This window comes from Amphibalanus amphitrite, unplaced genomic scaffold (genome assembly GCF_019059575.1).
Source record: "Amphibalanus amphitrite isolate SeventyFive unplaced genomic scaffold, NRLGWU_Aamphi_draft 000552F_arrow, whole genome shotgun sequence".
Lineage (NCBI taxonomy): Eukaryota > Metazoa > Arthropoda > Thecostraca > Balanomorpha > Balanidae > Amphibalanus > Amphibalanus amphitrite.
The window spans coordinates 81,400-98,548 of NW_024882046.1; the positions used below are offsets into that span (position 1 = coordinate 81,400).

The window sequence follows — 17,149 nt, forward strand, 5'->3', positions numbered from 1 at the left end:
TCAAAGGCCTCCAGTTGATCTAGGTCCTGAAACCTTAAAATCGGGTATATACCAGTCGCTATGTCTCGTAACTGCGCACACTCTGGTCTTTTTCCCGCGAGGCTCTACAGCTCAGTTAGAGGTGAAACGGCAGGGTGAGCTGGGAGTTCTCCCCCCCCCCCCCATTATGTACACAAGTGTAGTGGGGACAACCAATAGGTCCGGTAGGGGTTAAGGGACTCAATCCTTGAGACTGATTCAGATCTCAAGAGACATGTAGGTGTTGTAAGCTTTTGTAAGCTTTTGAAGCTAATCCATCAATCTCAATTATTAAAGTAGTTGTCGTGAAATGTAGCCACATACCTATACATGCGGTCATTTATCCTGAAAAAATTTAACAAAAGCGTTATAGCTAAGCAACAAGTCGTACGGGTATTGGATGGCGCTGCTATAGGATATGTTAGTTCCACCTGCACTGCAGTGTGGCATAGCCAACGCTTGACAGGTGTTTGAGAGCAACACTTCAGACTGACTTCAAAATGCGCATGAAACAGGCTGGAATTACCCAGAAAGCTTCAAAGCGATCATCCACACGGAAATGGAAACTAAGCGTGAGTAAGCTAAAACTGGTGACAGTATTGGTGGGCTGGCTCAGCATCAGACCCGAAAGTGTTGAGTAATTTCCACCAGCCCATACCAACTGGGACCATAAAAAGCATTATCGAAGGACATTCCATGCCCCCAATCCATAACTCCGTGTCAGGTCTGTACAGGGGAGCCCCTGGAGCCCGTGGATTTCCCAGTGCGACGGCAGAACAGTGTCTCGTCCCCGCCCCTTGTGAAAGCTGCCCGATAAAGGTACCGGCCCGGCGGCCGGCGGGGCTAGTGCAGCGTGCGCGGGCGGGACGGTCAGCCAGCCGGTCTCCTGAGGCGGGGTTCACACCAGCGCGGCGGGGCTGCTGAGGCGCTGAGGCGGGTTCACACCTCCACCCGCAGCGGAGGTGACGCGGACGCCTCGCGGCGCGACCAATCCACTCGGACTGCAGACAGACGAGAGGACACCGGTCCGACGCCATGCGTTCCTCGGTAAGTTCGGACTGAGCTGAGGACATGGACAATGTTGGGCCCTCCTCTGCACAGGACTCTGGTGGACTCCTAGCCTGCGTCTACACCTCGCCGAGCTGATTTAGCTCCCATTCCAATCATCACACCGTTTAATTACACAAGTGGCCGCATATATGACCTAAGGTCAATGGATTGACCTTCAAGGAGCAGGTACCGTTAACCCTATTAGTGGCGGGGGGGGGGGTTGTTTTCATCCACCCCTCAGGTTTTTCGAGAATATCTCCGAAACCGCTGAAGCTACGATGCTAAAATTTTCTGACTTTTTCTAAAACTAAATTGGGCACATTCCCTGAAAATTTCAAGTTCATAACTTTACCAGGGGCGGCTCCAGAGCACTGGGAATTGGGGGGTCCTATTCGTGAAGCGAGTCATTTGGGCGAAGATCACGATGCTGATGTATTATAACTGTATGCACCAGTTTTACGAACAGTGAATGAAAGGTATCATGTGATAGCATATACAAAGTTATTGTGCATCCTCTTTTGACACGTTTTTGCTATAATAGGCGGATCCAGGCGTCCAAAAAGGGGGGAAATGTTTTACCTCCCAACATAGGTGTCCTGACACCGCCTATGCATGACCAATATGCATAGGCGCTCTCTTTTGTAATTGTAGTCGCTCTCTCATAAGAAAATTGTAACATAACAAGACCATTACCACCCTTTTTAGAAACAGTACCAACAAAAACCTTATTTACTATACTTTTTGTGTACCCCCAATCTCAATGATCTGTATCCACCTATGATTTTTGAAAATCCATATTTTTAGGATCCATGTGAATTCCTGGTTCATTCTCTATCGATCGGCAAAAGTTGCGTTAAGATTGGTTCAGAAACCTGGCCGTGATAAACAGTCTAAAATGTATCTGCAATTTGCCCGTTTTTACCCCCCTCTACCCCCCTATTGGCATTTTTTAATTCTTATTTTTTTAGAAATGTAGATCACGTTGAGCGAAATCGAATGCTGTTTGAATTTTGAAAATCGGCCGGTTAGATCTCGAGATATCAGGGGGGGTCGTAAACAGCCCCCCCTGCCACTAATAGGGGTAGCCAGGAGCCTGCCACTAATAGGGTTAAATGGACATTTCTGTGGCATTGTTTCCTGCAATAGTTTTTGCCATAAAACAGGCGTAACATCGATTTTAACAGCATTATGTTCCTCCCGTCAAAGGTCAAATTTAAAACTCCGAGGGTCAAGGACATAGCTTATTCGAGAAGAGTCATGCTGCGTATTAGTCATTTTGTATTATTGAGCTAAGCACAGCAAATCGCTCCATTCATCGACCCAGCATTGTTCTGACGAAACATGTCAAAAACTGCTCGTGATCTAAAATGGTCACACATGACCCCCGGGGCATAACGTGGGATTCGGTTGCAATTTTCCGATTTAACCTGGCCGGGCCCGGGGGTATCCCAACCACCGCAGCCCGGAGGCGTTTTTTCACCCCCAGTAGTGTATAATTAAGGGAGCTACGAAAACAAAATCGGCATTAAACGAAAGGTCTTTATAAGACGATTCTAAAACGCCATGAAATTACTTTTGCCAGCATCGTGTTCCTCTCGTCGAGGCGTCGAATGAACTATAATTTGACCTTGAAAGGTCAACTTGAAAATTTGACCACAGGTCAAAGTCACGACCTGACCGGAAAAGGTCATGTTGCATATCAGTCGATCTGCAACGTCGAGACGAACACATCTAAGGCGTTTTCAGCGCTCTAGCACGCCTCTATCAGAAGTTATTGGCGAAAATCTGATAGATTCTGTTCGTGACCTGATATGACCTCAGGGACATAACGAGGGGTCACAGTTGCCATTTCCCGGTTCAGTGGGTCAATTTTACCTGCATCGCGATGTTTGAGAGTGTCTAGAATAGCGTTCTTGCAAAACAGACGCTTTTCAATTTTCTCCCATTGACTTATAATGGAGAGGCCGCAAAATTGACCTGACCTTAGGTCACCGATATCAAAATTCCGAGATATACATATTCTATAGATAATGTTGCTCTAATCAATCGCTGAAAGTTTCAAGGCAATCGATCAATCGGTGTAGCTATGACGAGCATTCTCATTTTCTTTTCTGAGGTGAGGTCACTTGGCGTGACCTGGTGACCTGACCTAAGGCGACCTGGGTCTGAAATTTTCACAGCATGTGCGGAAAAGATGCACAAGCAGGTGTGCCAAAAACGGTGGCGCTCCGCGCCGCCGTTTTTGAGATATCTGCGAAAAACCGCAGGGGGGAGGGGGTGTTCAAACACCCCCGGCCCGGCGCGGGTTAAAGGGACTATCCCACCTTCTAAAATGTTGTTAAAACCAGTTAAATTGTGCCCGACTTTATAGATTGGATGACCAGGAACACGGTTCAGGCATTTATTTTTCATTAAACATCTTAGGCTTCCCATATTCCAAACACAAACTTTCAAATATGTGACGTCACAGCCCAAAATTACCTCCTTCCCCAGGCCACATTACTGTCATAAAGCTGATTCTTTTTACTCTGTAGGCACCACAACAAAGTTCAGACCAAGTTTTAAGCGATTTTTCAACGAACAAACCCATTTAAATCAGAATGACTAAACGAGGTGACGTCACACTAACGGTCGCTCCATGTTGAAGATAGGGCCTTGTACAAGGCCCATTTTCAAATGAAGGGAACGAATTTCTTCAACACCAAGAGGCCGCGGGGGTTGCAACCTAGTTAGATAGTGGTTTCTGAACCTCGCCGCAAACTTGGCTATCTCAACTCAAACTCCATGTTAAAGGTGGGATAGTCCCTTTAAGTAGGATGGTCGTAGGATTGTGGATGACCGCGAGAAAGCTGATGTATTGAACCGCATGTTCTCCAGCAAATTCTCTGATCCCGCTGTTGCCGTGCTGCCGTCGGCTCCGGATCACGCGCTTGACCCACTGTGCTCATTCTATGTCTCGGAGGAACTTGTCCGTGGAATCCTTTGTAGCATCAATCAGCACAAAGCGTGTGGACCGGACAATGTAAGCGCGCGTATTATTAGCGAATGTGCCGTTGAGCTGACGGTCCCTGTAACCAAGCTGTGCCGGTTGTCCACTGGCGGATCCAGACTTGCGTTTTGGGGGGGGCCAACTCCTGCAAGTAACCAAACCTAGGGTACCCCCAAATCCTGTTTTCTCATCGGATTTAGGCCACTTATTTTTTCGTCACAGCCCTGAAACGATATTTTTTTTAAAACTAAAAATAAAAAATATACAAATGGTAGCCCACCCAACCCGAGCCTAAATATTACTTTGAAAACACTTCAAATTGCTTTTGTCGACCAATTAGCCCGCTCCGGGTCGGTGCGTGGCGCAGCCTTCGCGGGCTGGGAGGTGTCGGTTGGACCCCCTGCCGTTCTTCGGCCCCTGATTAAGCTAGAGCTCGCGGAAAAAAAAAACAGGCGTGTTGCCCGTGAGTGACGAGACGAAGCCGATGATACCCGATTTTAAGGTCCTTGGTCATTGGTTGACCTTCCAGGGCGGTGTTTCACGGTCGTGCTGACAGCCGCTGACAGCGCATTCCGCGAGCTAAGGTCAGCCTTCGGTAGTGTTGTGGGTATAGGCTTGTTGATGTCTCCATTGAAACCAAAAGTGCCATCAGCGCTGGCAGCGGCTGGCAGCGTGCCGTGAAACACCGCCCAGGTCAGGTCACAGACCCAAAAGACGGGAAAATCAGGACCTGTCAGAACCTCCTAAAGTAAGGCTGAAATACGTTTTTTTGTGCTGATCACAAATTTCATGTTAGTTTGGATCATAGATAATGTCTTCATGCGTTTAGGCCATGTCAGGGCAGGTCAGGTCAGATCAACCAGTAGGGGTACTTATGGGCGTCCGTATAGCAGGTGTCCACTACCACTGGCAGCTACGTAACATGATACGAAGGCATCAAAACTACTTCGTAAATGTTCAAATGGCTGCAAAATGCTAAATTCAAAATCAGCTAAACGAAACTATCCTAGAAACATGCTAAACTCGGAAAAGTGCACCGAGGTCATCAAAGGTCAATGACCTGACTTGACCGTAAGGTGGCATTGGCATCCGCCCTAATGCGTGGGAGCAACATCATATCACATGTTTGAGCGTTTTAAACCACGAAAAGACTATAAAAGCGCGGATAATGTGAGCCGACATACGCCGAATCGCTATTCCGGCCAAACATGGCCTCCAACATGGCCAAACATATGGTGCGTTCGGAGAGGCACATTCCACGTGGAATCCGTTGAATATTCCATGCGCGCGGAATATTTCCGGAGATTAGCCGTTCAGTATGTATGTATGTATGTATTGCTTATCTTTGGAGAAACCACACAGGCACTTACACTCCAGCGTCAAGCACAATCAAAGTAAGTTAAAATATGAAGCGAGCAGATCATTGTAAGAGGTCACACAGCCACACTGACATACCTATCGGGATCATTTGGACGCCAAACAACTGCGTATGCTTCGCCTGAACTTGGCGAGATGATTCACTTCAGAGAGATGATACGCCTCCGAACGCGGCACGGGGAATATTCCCGGGGACGGTGAATATTCCATGCTCTCCGAACGCACGGATAGTCTCGAGAAATAGGCCACAAGTCAAAGTTCACTTGGGTCAGGGTCATAAAATTTTCAGACTTTGTCACCATGAGGGTACTAAAGTTTCGTCGCGATCGGCTTCATGATACCTTACACGATAACTTCACACGTCGATCGAGAGTTAAAGCATGGATGAAGGAGAACCTGGGGATGAAGGTTCTTTCATCCATGGTTAAAGTGTGCAATAAGAACTTCTTGGGTGAAGACAAGACCAACACTTTTATCAAGCTCACAGATTTTTAATGATACGGTATTTTCTCTCTACCTACTACGCCCTTCTCACATTCATTTTTCTTAAGTGTTTTTGGGGACAAAAAATATATGTTGTTCCCCTTTCAGGCTTGGGGGCATGACCCCGTGGCCCCCCTGGATCCGCTAGGCCGAAACTAACTAGGTCGTTTTCAAACGGTCTGATATTTCAGGTCATAGTTTGCAAACGGCCGGTGTTTTCAGGTAGTTTCATATGGCCTGACTGGGCCAGGCCGTTTGCAAACGGACCGAATTTTCATACGGCCTGTAACATATATTCAGATTTCGACATCTGTCGTAGCATCAAATGCTGATGTGGCGCACTCAAAAGCCGGAATTGGTCCTTGGATGCCGTAAGGACCCTTTTAAGAAATAAGTGACCCGACTGACCCTTAGAGATTGGCCTGAGCTGTGACCGAAATAAGTCTTTTACCGTTTCGCAGGAAGGGACAAAAAGGTCCCTCATATGCTTCTTGTACAATTACGAAACAAAACAAGTTTTTTTTCAACGAAAACTCAGTGAGTTTTCCTAAAAAATTTATTGCGCATATTCCGTGAATGAAAAGTTGCCGGGTCATGTCAGGTCAGGCTGCCACAGCAAGTTTGTTAACTTGACAGCTCAATCGATATTTATGCAATAAGACCTTCTCGGGTGACGATAAGACATGACGACACTTTATGAAGGAAGCTAGTAAACCCGGTAGTTTCTCCATAGGCGCGGGAACCGGGGGGAGGGGGCAGTGGTGGCAGCTTGCCCCCCCCCCAACTCTGGGGCCGTGCGGGCGGTGCCCCCACAACTTTCAGACAGAATACCGCTCCTTTTTGCAAATGTTTTCTTTTTTGTTGAAAAAGCCAAGGGATGAAAAATAAGTGGCCTAAAACCGGCGAGAAAACTATATTTGGGGGATCCTAGGTTGATCTATATCATGGTGTGACCTCCCCCCCCCCCCGTCTAAAAGTAGTTCCCGCGCCCCTGGGTTTCTCTACGCTATTGAATCACGCTGCTGATTCTAGTAAGTATCTACTACACAACCTTCTCACATTAATTTTTCTTCGAGCGTTTTGGGGGGCCAAAAGATATGTTGGCCCCCTCTTTCAGGCTTTTTGGGCCCATGGCCCCGGTGGCCCCCTTGAATCTGCCAGTGGGGGCGGTGCCCCCACAACTTTCAAACGGAATACCGTCCTTTTTTGCAATTGTTTTCTTTTTTTGTTGTTGAAAAAGCCAAGGGATGAAAAATAAGTGGCCTAAAACCGGTGAGAAAACTAGATTTGGGGGGACCCTAGGTTGATCTCTATTATGGTGTGCTCCCCCAGTCTGAAAGTAGTTCCCGCGCCCCTGACTTTCTCTACGCTATTGAATCACGCTGCTGATTCTAGTATCTACTACGCAACCTTCTCACATTAATTTTTCTTCAAGCGTTTTGGGGGGCCAAAAGATATGTTGGCCCCCTCTTTCAGGCTTTTGGGGGGCCATGGCCCCGGTGGCCCCCCTGGATCCGCCAGTGGGGGCGGTGCCCCCACAACTTTCAGACGGAATACCGTCCTTTTTTGCAACTGTTTCTTTTTTTGTTGAAAAAGCCAAGGGATGAAAAATAAGTGGCCTAAAACCGGTGAGAAAACTAGATTTGGGGGGACCCTAGGTTGATCTCTATTATGGTGTGCTCCCCCAGTCTGAAAGTAGTTCCCGCGCCCCTGACTTTCTCTACGCTATTGAATCACGCTGCTGATTCTAGTAGGTATCTACTACGCAACCTTCTCACATTAATTTTTCTCCAAGCGTTTTGGGGGGGGGGGCCAAAAGATATGTTGGCCCCCCCTTTCAGGCTTTTGGGGGGGGGCCATGGCCCCGGTGGCCCCCCCCTGGATCCGCCAGTGCGGTTGTCGCTGGAACAAGGTGTGTTCCCAGCAGCTTGGAAGCGCGGCAACATTGTGGCGATCCACAAAAAGGGTTCGAAGGCGTTGCCTTTTAACTACCGGTCCGTGTCACTTTTACCTCTTTTTAGCAAGGTTCTGGAGCGCGTCGTTTTTAACACGCTGTATAAACATGTGAAACCCGTTCTCTCGGAGAAACAGCACGGATTCATGCCTCATCGTTCATGCGTCACCAACTTAGCTACGATGCTGCACGCTGCCTGGAGCAACATCTCTGCTGGCTCTCAGACGGATGTGATTTACACCGATTTTTCCGCGGCCTTCCAAAGCGTTAATCATAAGCTGCTTCTTCACAAACTAAAGCATTCTTTCCATATTTCGGACAAAGCTTTCGATTGGTGTGAATCGTATCTGTCTGGGAGGCGGCAGCGGGTGGTTGTGAAGGGCAAGTGCTCGGAGTGGGCGCCGGTAACGTCGGGAACACCCGAAGGCGGGATTCTCTCACCATTGCTCTTTGCGTGTTTCATTAATGACCTACCGGAGTACGTAGAGGCGAACGCACTCATGTTTGCGGACGACGTGAAGATGTACGGGAAGGTAGACAGCGACGCAGATGTACAGTTCATACAGCGCCAGATCGACTCTTTGTGCCGGTGGTCTGCAAAATGGGGCCTGACGCTCAATGCGGCTAAATGCAAGGTGCTCACCCTGACATTGAGGCGTCAGCCGGTCTCCAGCGCCTACACGATAGACGGAGTCGAGCTGGAGCGAGTGAGAGTCATGCGTGATCTTGGCGTGCTCATAGATGAGAAGCTGACGTTCGCTGAACATGTTGACGCCGTGGTGCACCGTGCTAACAGAGCTCTAGGGCTTCTTATTCGAACGTTTCAGACCGGAAAGTGCGGCCATACATTTGACAAGTCAATGAGAAAACCAATCATAGGCACCTTCTGTGCAAACGTGCGCTCTATACTAGAATTTTGCAGCGTGATTTGGGGAGGCGCAGCCGAAACTCACATGAAGAGGATAGAGCGCATCCAACACAAATTCCTCATTTGGCTCTGCGCACGGTGCCGTGTCACAGATACAGCGCTCGAGTACAACGACTTGATCCAGTTTTTCGGCATGAGCACGCTGGCAGCAAGGCGCGAGCAGCACGATGCAATGTTCATTCGTAACATTCACCGCCACGCCATCGACTCCCCGTTTCTTCTGGCTCAATTCCCTTTGGCTGCTCCCACTCGGCTGCTTCGCAACTGGAGCACTTTTCACGTGTCTTACGCTAGGGTGAACACCGTCAAAAACAGCCTGTTCAATCGCATACCGATGCTCAGCAATATGTTTCTGGACGCAAACCGTGACGTCGATGTGTGGCAACATAGCCAGCTACAGTATAAGAAACGAGTAGCAGCGTATGTCCGCTCGAGGCAGCCCTGTGCACATTAGATAGAACGGGGAGATGTGAACTGCAGCATTTTCTCATACTTTTAACGAACCTAGGTCTGCTTGATATTTTCCATCCGTGTATGTGTGTGTATGTGTGCGTGTGTGTGTGTAATATGTAGGTATATGGGACTACGTCCATCAATGGGTGCCCATGCCCGTGGATGTTTTGAAAAATAAATAAAATAAATAAAATAAAATAAAGTACATTTATTTAACTTATTATATTGTTATTTATATTATTATTATTTTTTATTTATTTATTATTATTATTATTATTATTTATATATTTATTTATATTATTATTAGTTATATATATTATATATTAACTTATTATGTACTTATTAAGTACATTTAAGTGTATTTGCGAAAGACAAAAACGTCTCCCCGCCATGGTGCGGTTTAAGCTTAAACAATACAGGTACAGGTTAGGCAATAGACATATTATATGTGCATTGTGCAACACAACCGTGTGTTCTTCATGGGACATAATGAGACAAATCGCAATTAATTGTGTGAGAGGCGCTGTGAAATAAATGGTGTAATCGTAGCCAGGGGTGGCCTGCAAAGGTTCATTGTTAGCCCTCAACCGCGGCGAGTGCCTGGGGTCATGGGGCTGCTCTAAGTGGGCGCGAAACGACAGCCCAGCTGGGAGTATCACCCAGCATACTGGCCCAAGTGCTGCTCCACCCTAAGAATTATATTTTCACGCTCCAGTTTCGCAATATCCCTCTTCCTTCACAGCAGTTTGTCGACTCGCAACAGCCGGCTGAAACGTAGTTGTTGGAAGCCTTTGCCTCCAATCGAGAACTAGAACAGTGCTTCTTTTAATTGTGGTAGGGTGTAACCTGGACAAAAAAAAGAAGAACCAATTTTATAAGATTGTTTTTAGGTTTGTATTCTTGCCAATTCAAAGCAATTTTAAACTTCAAATATCAAGTACCAGTTCATTCTTAGGTGTTGTTTTTATCCGCTGGGACTGAGAGCGTGATGGCTACCCATCTACGCTGGAGTACGAAAAACATCATCTCAAGTACCAGTTCACAGTTCACTGTTCCCCATTATTGATTTGTGTGTGTTGATTTGATGGCTAGAGCCGCTTGGGTCTTATAAGACTTTTACCGAGCCCCAGCGTAATGACATGACAGGTTGAGGGCCAAATACAGGTCTGAAAAGCCCAGCAGCGCAGTGGCCAGCTGTGGGTGCGCCGCTGTGGCCCAGCCCGCCCCGAGAGACCGGATGCCGGGCCGCGCTAGCAGTCGCTCCCATGGAAGGAAGGGCTTCTCCTTATTGACGCTACTCCTGGGCCGGGTCGGCCTGACATTCGCGCTTTTACTGTGGAAGGGAGCACACATGGGAGGTACTCTGATTGGCTTTAGTAGATTTAATGTGCTCGATTTTATGGGGTTGTCCTGTATTGGCCTAGTTTTTATGAGCACTGGGGATTTGTTCAACATCATTAAAACCCGCACCAGGCCGGGGAGGGGGTGGGGGTGGGGGGTGGGGATGTTTGAACATCCCCCTGCAGTTTTTGGTTCATCTGTTCATGCATTTTTTCCGCAAATGTTGTGAAAATTTCAGACTAAGGGCTCTCAAAATCAGGTCATCAGGTTCGTCAAGTGACCGTCAAGTGACCTCACTTCAGAAAAAGTTTCGCTCCTCGTCATAGCTACACCGACTGAACGATCACCTTCAAACAGCAAGCGATTTCTAAAAGTAACAGTATGTACAAAATGTATATCTCGGAATTTTGGTGTCGGTGACCTAAGGTCAGGTCACTTTTGAGACCTCTCCAGTCAATGGGAGAGAATTGAATGCGCCTCTTTTGGACGAATGGTGTTCAAAACCCGCGTTCAAACATCGGTTCCTGGATAAACATGACAAACTCAGTCGGAAAAATGCACCTGTGTGCCCCTGAGGTGTCAAACCATGAACAGGCATCAGCAGTTTTTTTGGCCATAACTTTTGACATGACCCTTTCCGGTCAGGTCATGACCTTGACCTGAGGTCAAATTTTCAAAATGACCTCTCAAGGTCAACGAATAGTTAATTCGACGCGCCTTGACGGGAGGAACACGATGCCATGGCAAAAGTAATGATGTGGCTTGCTTGAACCAAAAGTTATTACCGAAAAACCTTTTCCGTGAAAACGGCTTTTTTTTAGAGTTTTTGCCATCTGGAGACTAGACCGTTGACCTGAGGTAACTATGAGAGCATTATTCAGAAAGGTCTGTTAAAGGGCTATTGAATGCGCTTTTCCGTGGCGCTGTAGCTCTATTGGTCCCGAGTTAGCCGTAGGTAGGCAGTTTCCAAAATTGTTGAAATGGACTACATTTGACCTTTGATGACCTCTGGTGACCTGACCTTTGACATGACCCAAAAAATGACCGTTATTATTCCGTCATTATTTTTGACGCTCTTTCGAATTCCGCTTACCACGCATGTCGCTACGTGGCCCAGGAGCCAAGTCAGACGGGGGGGGGGGGGTGTTCAGTCAGACACCTCCCCCCCGGCCCGGCGCGGAAGTCTCGGAGCACCGGCCCGGCGCGGGTTAAAGAATTACTTGTCATGGGGCACTGATTGTAACTAAGACATAACATAGGCAATAGGTATGTTTTTAGGTATAGGTAGGTAGTTTGGGAACAGATGCTTTTTTAAATGATGTCCTTACAATAAAATGTCAAATGTAGGGTAAATGAAATAAATAGGTACTGATGATTTCCAGCACATGCCATCAGTAAAACATTCCGGGTAGAGCTTCAAAAGTTATATCTGCAAACAGAACTTCAACACTTATATATGCATACAGAACTTCAAAACCTCCTATCTGTCATATTTTCATAATGACTGTGGTCGAAATCATCAAAAAGTAGGTACTTCATTCACACTTATTTGGTATTTTATTCTAAGAAGGCCATTTTTCTAGTCTTTTTCTAGAATTCATAGTTGGTGTTTTTAAGTGACATCACTACCGATTGAACCGCTAGCTCCTATTTGATATCAAATAGTAATGCCCTGAATTGTTCATTGACCACATCTATCGATCTCTGTCGGGCTGAAGTACCGAACTGGTGCGGCGTCTGGCGCGATCGGCAGTGTTTCTGCTCTCCACTTTCGTCGTTTCCCCAGTGACATGCCCGGGTACCGCCGCTGACCGCCGGGCTGAACGCTCTAAGTGGTCATTACGTCCAGCTCACCAGTGATGTCACCGGAGCGGGATGACGCGCCGATTCGGCCCTCCCGGACCACTTTCACTGTCACCCGGAGCCGGACGGCGGCCGGTGCAACGGCGGCGGCCGAGGGCGCCGGCGCCGACAGACTATCTGGAGCACGTCATTAGAGGAGGCACGGGATGATTTTACGGGTCTCCCTAACGGGTCGTGTACAAAGGAAACAATATTGGATAACATAATAACCCCACATAAATCGTCCGCCATACCTATCTGTGGTAACAACAGACTAGAAATAGCCGGCTCTCTGAGATACGAGCTGCTGTCATGAAGCGGCACTGCAGCCGGGCCTGCACTTGTCGCCGTTCCGGCTGGCTGCGACACGGTCATTTGCGCAGCACACGCCGCGCTGCCGACCACAGATGGCACGAGCGACGGTCGGCGCGGGCCGCGCGCCGCTCCGCTTTCGCCCTCCACCGACCGGCTGGACGGCCCCGGGACGAGCTGCTGGGGCGGCCGGTCAGAGACGCCACCCCCCTGCAGCAGCAGGCACGCCTTGTACGGCAGACAGTTCAATGCATCCTAGACGGGCTCACTGTGGGCCCAGACAGGCTCTCTGTTGGAGCAGACGGATCTCTGCAGGTTCAGACAGGCTCTCTGTTGGAGCAGACGGATCTCTACAGGTCCCGACAGCGACGGTCGGAGAGCGGCGCGGAACATGGCCGCACGTGACACGGAACAGTTGGCTGTCATGCCGACGTGACTGCATGGCCGCCCCGGGCAACTCAGCTAGCTGCGCAAATGCGGCGCCGTCAGCAGCACGGTGGCCGGTTCTGGGTTGAGCGAATAACAATAATATCGATATTGTCATCGTGGAGGACGCTATGCTCGCGCCAATCGCAGAAAAATTTACAACTATTTAAACTACATTCGTTCTGTAATACGATGCCTGTCACTAGTGTCACTGACCACAGGCTATTCCAGTTCGAGGAGAATGGCGAGGGATGGCGCTATCAAGAACCCACACTTTCGCCATATTATCACAGTTCATATGACCGAGCAGGTAACGCATGCAGGTAAAATTAACCTCAGCCTCACACAGTCGGAAACATTTGTCCAACGCGGATATCAGCATACCGACCGGGAAAAGCTGAAAGTGAGCTGGATGAAACAGCTCGAATTCTGTCGGATGCCTGTTGCCGAATCACCTTTGTGAGGCTGGCGGTCGCCGGGCGTGGTGTGACGCCAACAGTGGCAGCCGGTAGTTTCGAAACCCGTTCGTGAATCCGTGACTCGACGAGCAGTGCATACGTAGACTGCACCTACACCTCTTATGACCTGGTTGAGATGTGATGAGTTTATGATTACATCTCGAGTCTTCTATGCTGACATGGGAAAGATTAAATAATGTGATTTTTCAAATGTGAGAGCGGTGAGAAAGGCTGAACGTCTCCATAAGGCATGTGCTGTGTCATATGAGCCGTTTTCACGACGGGCTATCCGGCGAGTGCACCTAATTTGACCAAATCTGCACCTAATCTCTTTAACAACAAATTTCTTTATTTTATGAATTTATTTCAGTGTTTTAATCGATGATGCTCTCTGATTATATGACAGAGCATGCATATAAGCAATTATTACAACCCTTGCTGATAGCTACTAAGAGACACACTGAACCTAATTTGACCAAATCTGCATCTAATCTGCACCAGATGTGCACCAAATGTGTACCAGATGGCCGTCGTGAAAACGGCTATTGTGTATTATTCTGAACATATTTTCCAAAGCACAAATTACCTAGGTGCGTACAGGCTGAGGTTGGAAAGGTGGAATTTGAATGCATGCGCTGCTTCCGAAACTTGAGTGCAGCATCCAGTTGATATGTGCTGCGGTCGACCAGTCAAATGCCGCGTATAATTGTTTTGTCTATGTATACAGCCCCAGACCACTACATTTACACATGTATCATTAATGGAAGCTTCACCGAGCAGCCAATAGGCCGGTCTCTGGTCACGGCCAGTCCCGTGTTCGGGCGAGCCGTCTGACCGGTTCCTGTTTCGCTCTCTAGCGGCTGTAAAATCACCAACCCGATGTAATCTTTCCGCGTCAGTTTCGTTCCACGTCAGCGCGCGGGGAAAAATCGAAAGTTTCAAACGTATAGCATGCGGCGCGCCGGACCACGCCTCAGTGGGTTTATGTCGCCGTGCGTGAACCCGACGTGTCATGGCTAGTTAGGGCGTGCACGTTAAAACAGCAGAGTGTTCACTGCGCACGACGGTAGCCGCCGGGGATCTGAACACGTGCAGGTCACGTGTCACAGCTCTGAGGAAAGCCGGATAACAGAGTGGCTTGGAGCACGAGCCCAAGGCTCTATCACAGAGGAAACCAGCCGAATCAACTTGTAAACTGAATTAATTTACCACAGTCCACAGGGGGGACTATGTATGCAGAAATATGTCCCGTTACGAGTTATGAACCCCGGTCACGTACCAAAATGGGGAAGAGGTGCTTCTGTTGTCGTGGTCCTGCTCTCTTCAACCCACTACCATCGATACTGACTGAGCTACCTACCTGTGACCGTGTTCCCTCACTACCTCAAACGTTACCTATCTGAACCACCGGACTGATGTTTACTTTTATACCGTACTGTGACGTCGTATCGATTTGACCTATCCACCAGTGAGCGTGTATGTTCCACCCCGAACTTAGATTTATGACTTCGTATCTTTGACAAGAGGTGGTAATAGCCACAAGCACTCTGGATAGCCTTTATAAATGTCTATGTCTATGACTGTGTACACCGGCGGTGCTGACTGCCCTATACTGACGCTGTATCGCTGTGTCTCAGCTGCTGCCCGCTCTATACTGACGCCAGATCCGCTGTGTTGCAGCGGTGGCTGGTAGCCGCGCTGGCGGTGTTGGTGCTGGCAGACGCCGTGCTGTCTGAGCCGACACTGGGAAAGGGTCGCCGCCGCCGCCCCCACCGGCGCCCCCTGCGGCCTCTCAGGCCAGTGCACCACGTGCGCCGGCCGGTCCACCGCCCGCGGCCCAGCACCGGCCACATCGTCATCTTCTCCTCGGCCGTGGAAAACCACAAGGCGCCCCAGCACGAGACCTACAAGGCGCCCGAGCACGAGACCTACAAGGCACCCGAACCGAGCTACAAGGCGCCAGAACCGAGCTATAAGGAGCCCGAGCACGACACCTACAAGGCGCCCGAGCCGAGCTATAAAGAGCCTGAGCCGAGCTATAAGGAGCCCGAACCAAGCTACAAGCCACCGAAATCGAGCTATAAAGAGCCTGAGTCAAGCTATAATGCGCCGGAATCAAGTTACAAGGAACCAGAAACGAGCTACAAAAGTCCTGAATCAGAATATGGACCGCCGAAAGTGAGCTACAGCTATATAGAACCAGAGCCCGGCTACAAAGAGCCCGAACCGAGCTACAAGGAGCCAGAAGTTACATATAAAGAGCCTGAAAGCACTTACAAAGAGCCAGCCACTGAATACAGCCCGCCAAGCACTGACTATAAGGAGCCAGACGCGAGCTATGAAAAGCCCACATCTGAGTATGGGCCTCCCAAAACCAGCACCAGCTATATCGGGCCGGAGACGACCTATGGAGAGCCGGAAACGAGCTATGGAGAGCCGGAGCTGGGCTACAAGGAACCCGAGATAGGTTACAAGGAGCCAGAGACCAGCTACGAGGAGCCAGAGACCAGCTATGAGGAGCCAGAGACCAGCTATGAGGAGCACAAACCTGTGCAAGACTACAACACACTCAGCGAATCTGATTTCTCTGATTTCGGCGACTTCTCGGCGCCGAGGTTTCCACCTTTCCCCGAATTCGAGTCCTTCAAAATCGACGCACCCGAACACTCGAAAACAGCGGGAGGGCCGTCCCCGTACAGTCCACCGCCCACTTACGCGACTCCCACGAGTGCTCCCGGGTACCAGCCCCCAGTGCCGTCCTACCAGCCCCCAGCGCCGTCCTACCAGCCTCCTAGCAACGACTACCAGCCTCCGAAGAACGACTACCAGCCTCCGAAAAACGACTACCAGCCTCCGAAAAACGACTACCAGCCTCCGAAGAACGACTACCAGCCTCCGAAAAACGACTACCAGCCTCCCAAGGACGATTACCAGCCGCCAAAGGAGGATTACCAGCCCCCGACTCCGACCGAGCCGTACCAGGCCCCCGTGTACGTGCCCTCTCCTGGCCAGCAGAGCAGTTACCGACCGCCGCAGATCCCCCGGCCCTCTGCGTACGGTGGCGCCACCACAGACACTGGCGGCGGCGGCGCGAACTACGACGGTGAGCTGCACAAGACGACCCTCTTTTACGGCGACGTACAGGCGTGGGAGAGCGGGGCGCTGCCCGAGAACAGCTACTCGGCGTAGAGAGGGGCCGCTGTGCTGGGAGGGAGGCTAGCCGCTGACGCCCGCTGGCGGTCTGTGTGACTTCTCGATCGGCCGCTGGGCGAGAGGCAGCCGGCAACAGCGCTATTGTTATTTATTGAGATTGTTACGGGTGTCCGAAGTAAGCCATGGCGACAAATGATGACATGCTGACATTGTTTTCTTGCCGTGTAAGCGGGTGTGGATGTGAGTGATAGCTCTCATGATTCGCGGTTTTTAGTTTCATACGATTAGATTGTCTAAATGCTCGACCATAAAGAATAAAGATGGGAAATGCAAATGCTCGAATAAAGTGGCAGTACGACAGCTCA

The 17,149-nt window shown here is 49.3% G+C and overlaps 1 protein-coding gene across 2 annotated transcripts; it reads left to right on the forward strand.

The window, feature by feature from the left end:
* The first annotated feature begins 493 nt into the window (after nucleotides 1-493).
* On the forward strand, nucleotides 494-17,149 carry LOC122393751 (extensin-2-like). Of its 2 annotated transcripts, XM_043390080.1 has the most exons (3): nucleotides 494-590; nucleotides 976-1,065; nucleotides 15,312-17,149. In XM_043390080.1, exons 2-3 carry the CDS (start codon nucleotides 1,054-1,056, stop codon nucleotides 16,818-16,820), a joined length of 1,521 nt encoding a protein of 506 aa, XP_043246015.1. In that variant the 5' UTR covers nucleotides 494-590; nucleotides 976-1,053; the 3' UTR covers nucleotides 16,821-17,149. The 2 variants fall into 2 exon arrangements, with proteins under 2 accessions (XP_043246015.1, XP_043246014.1); XM_043390079.1 differs by lacking the exon at nucleotides 494-590 and having other exon boundaries at nucleotides 617-1,065.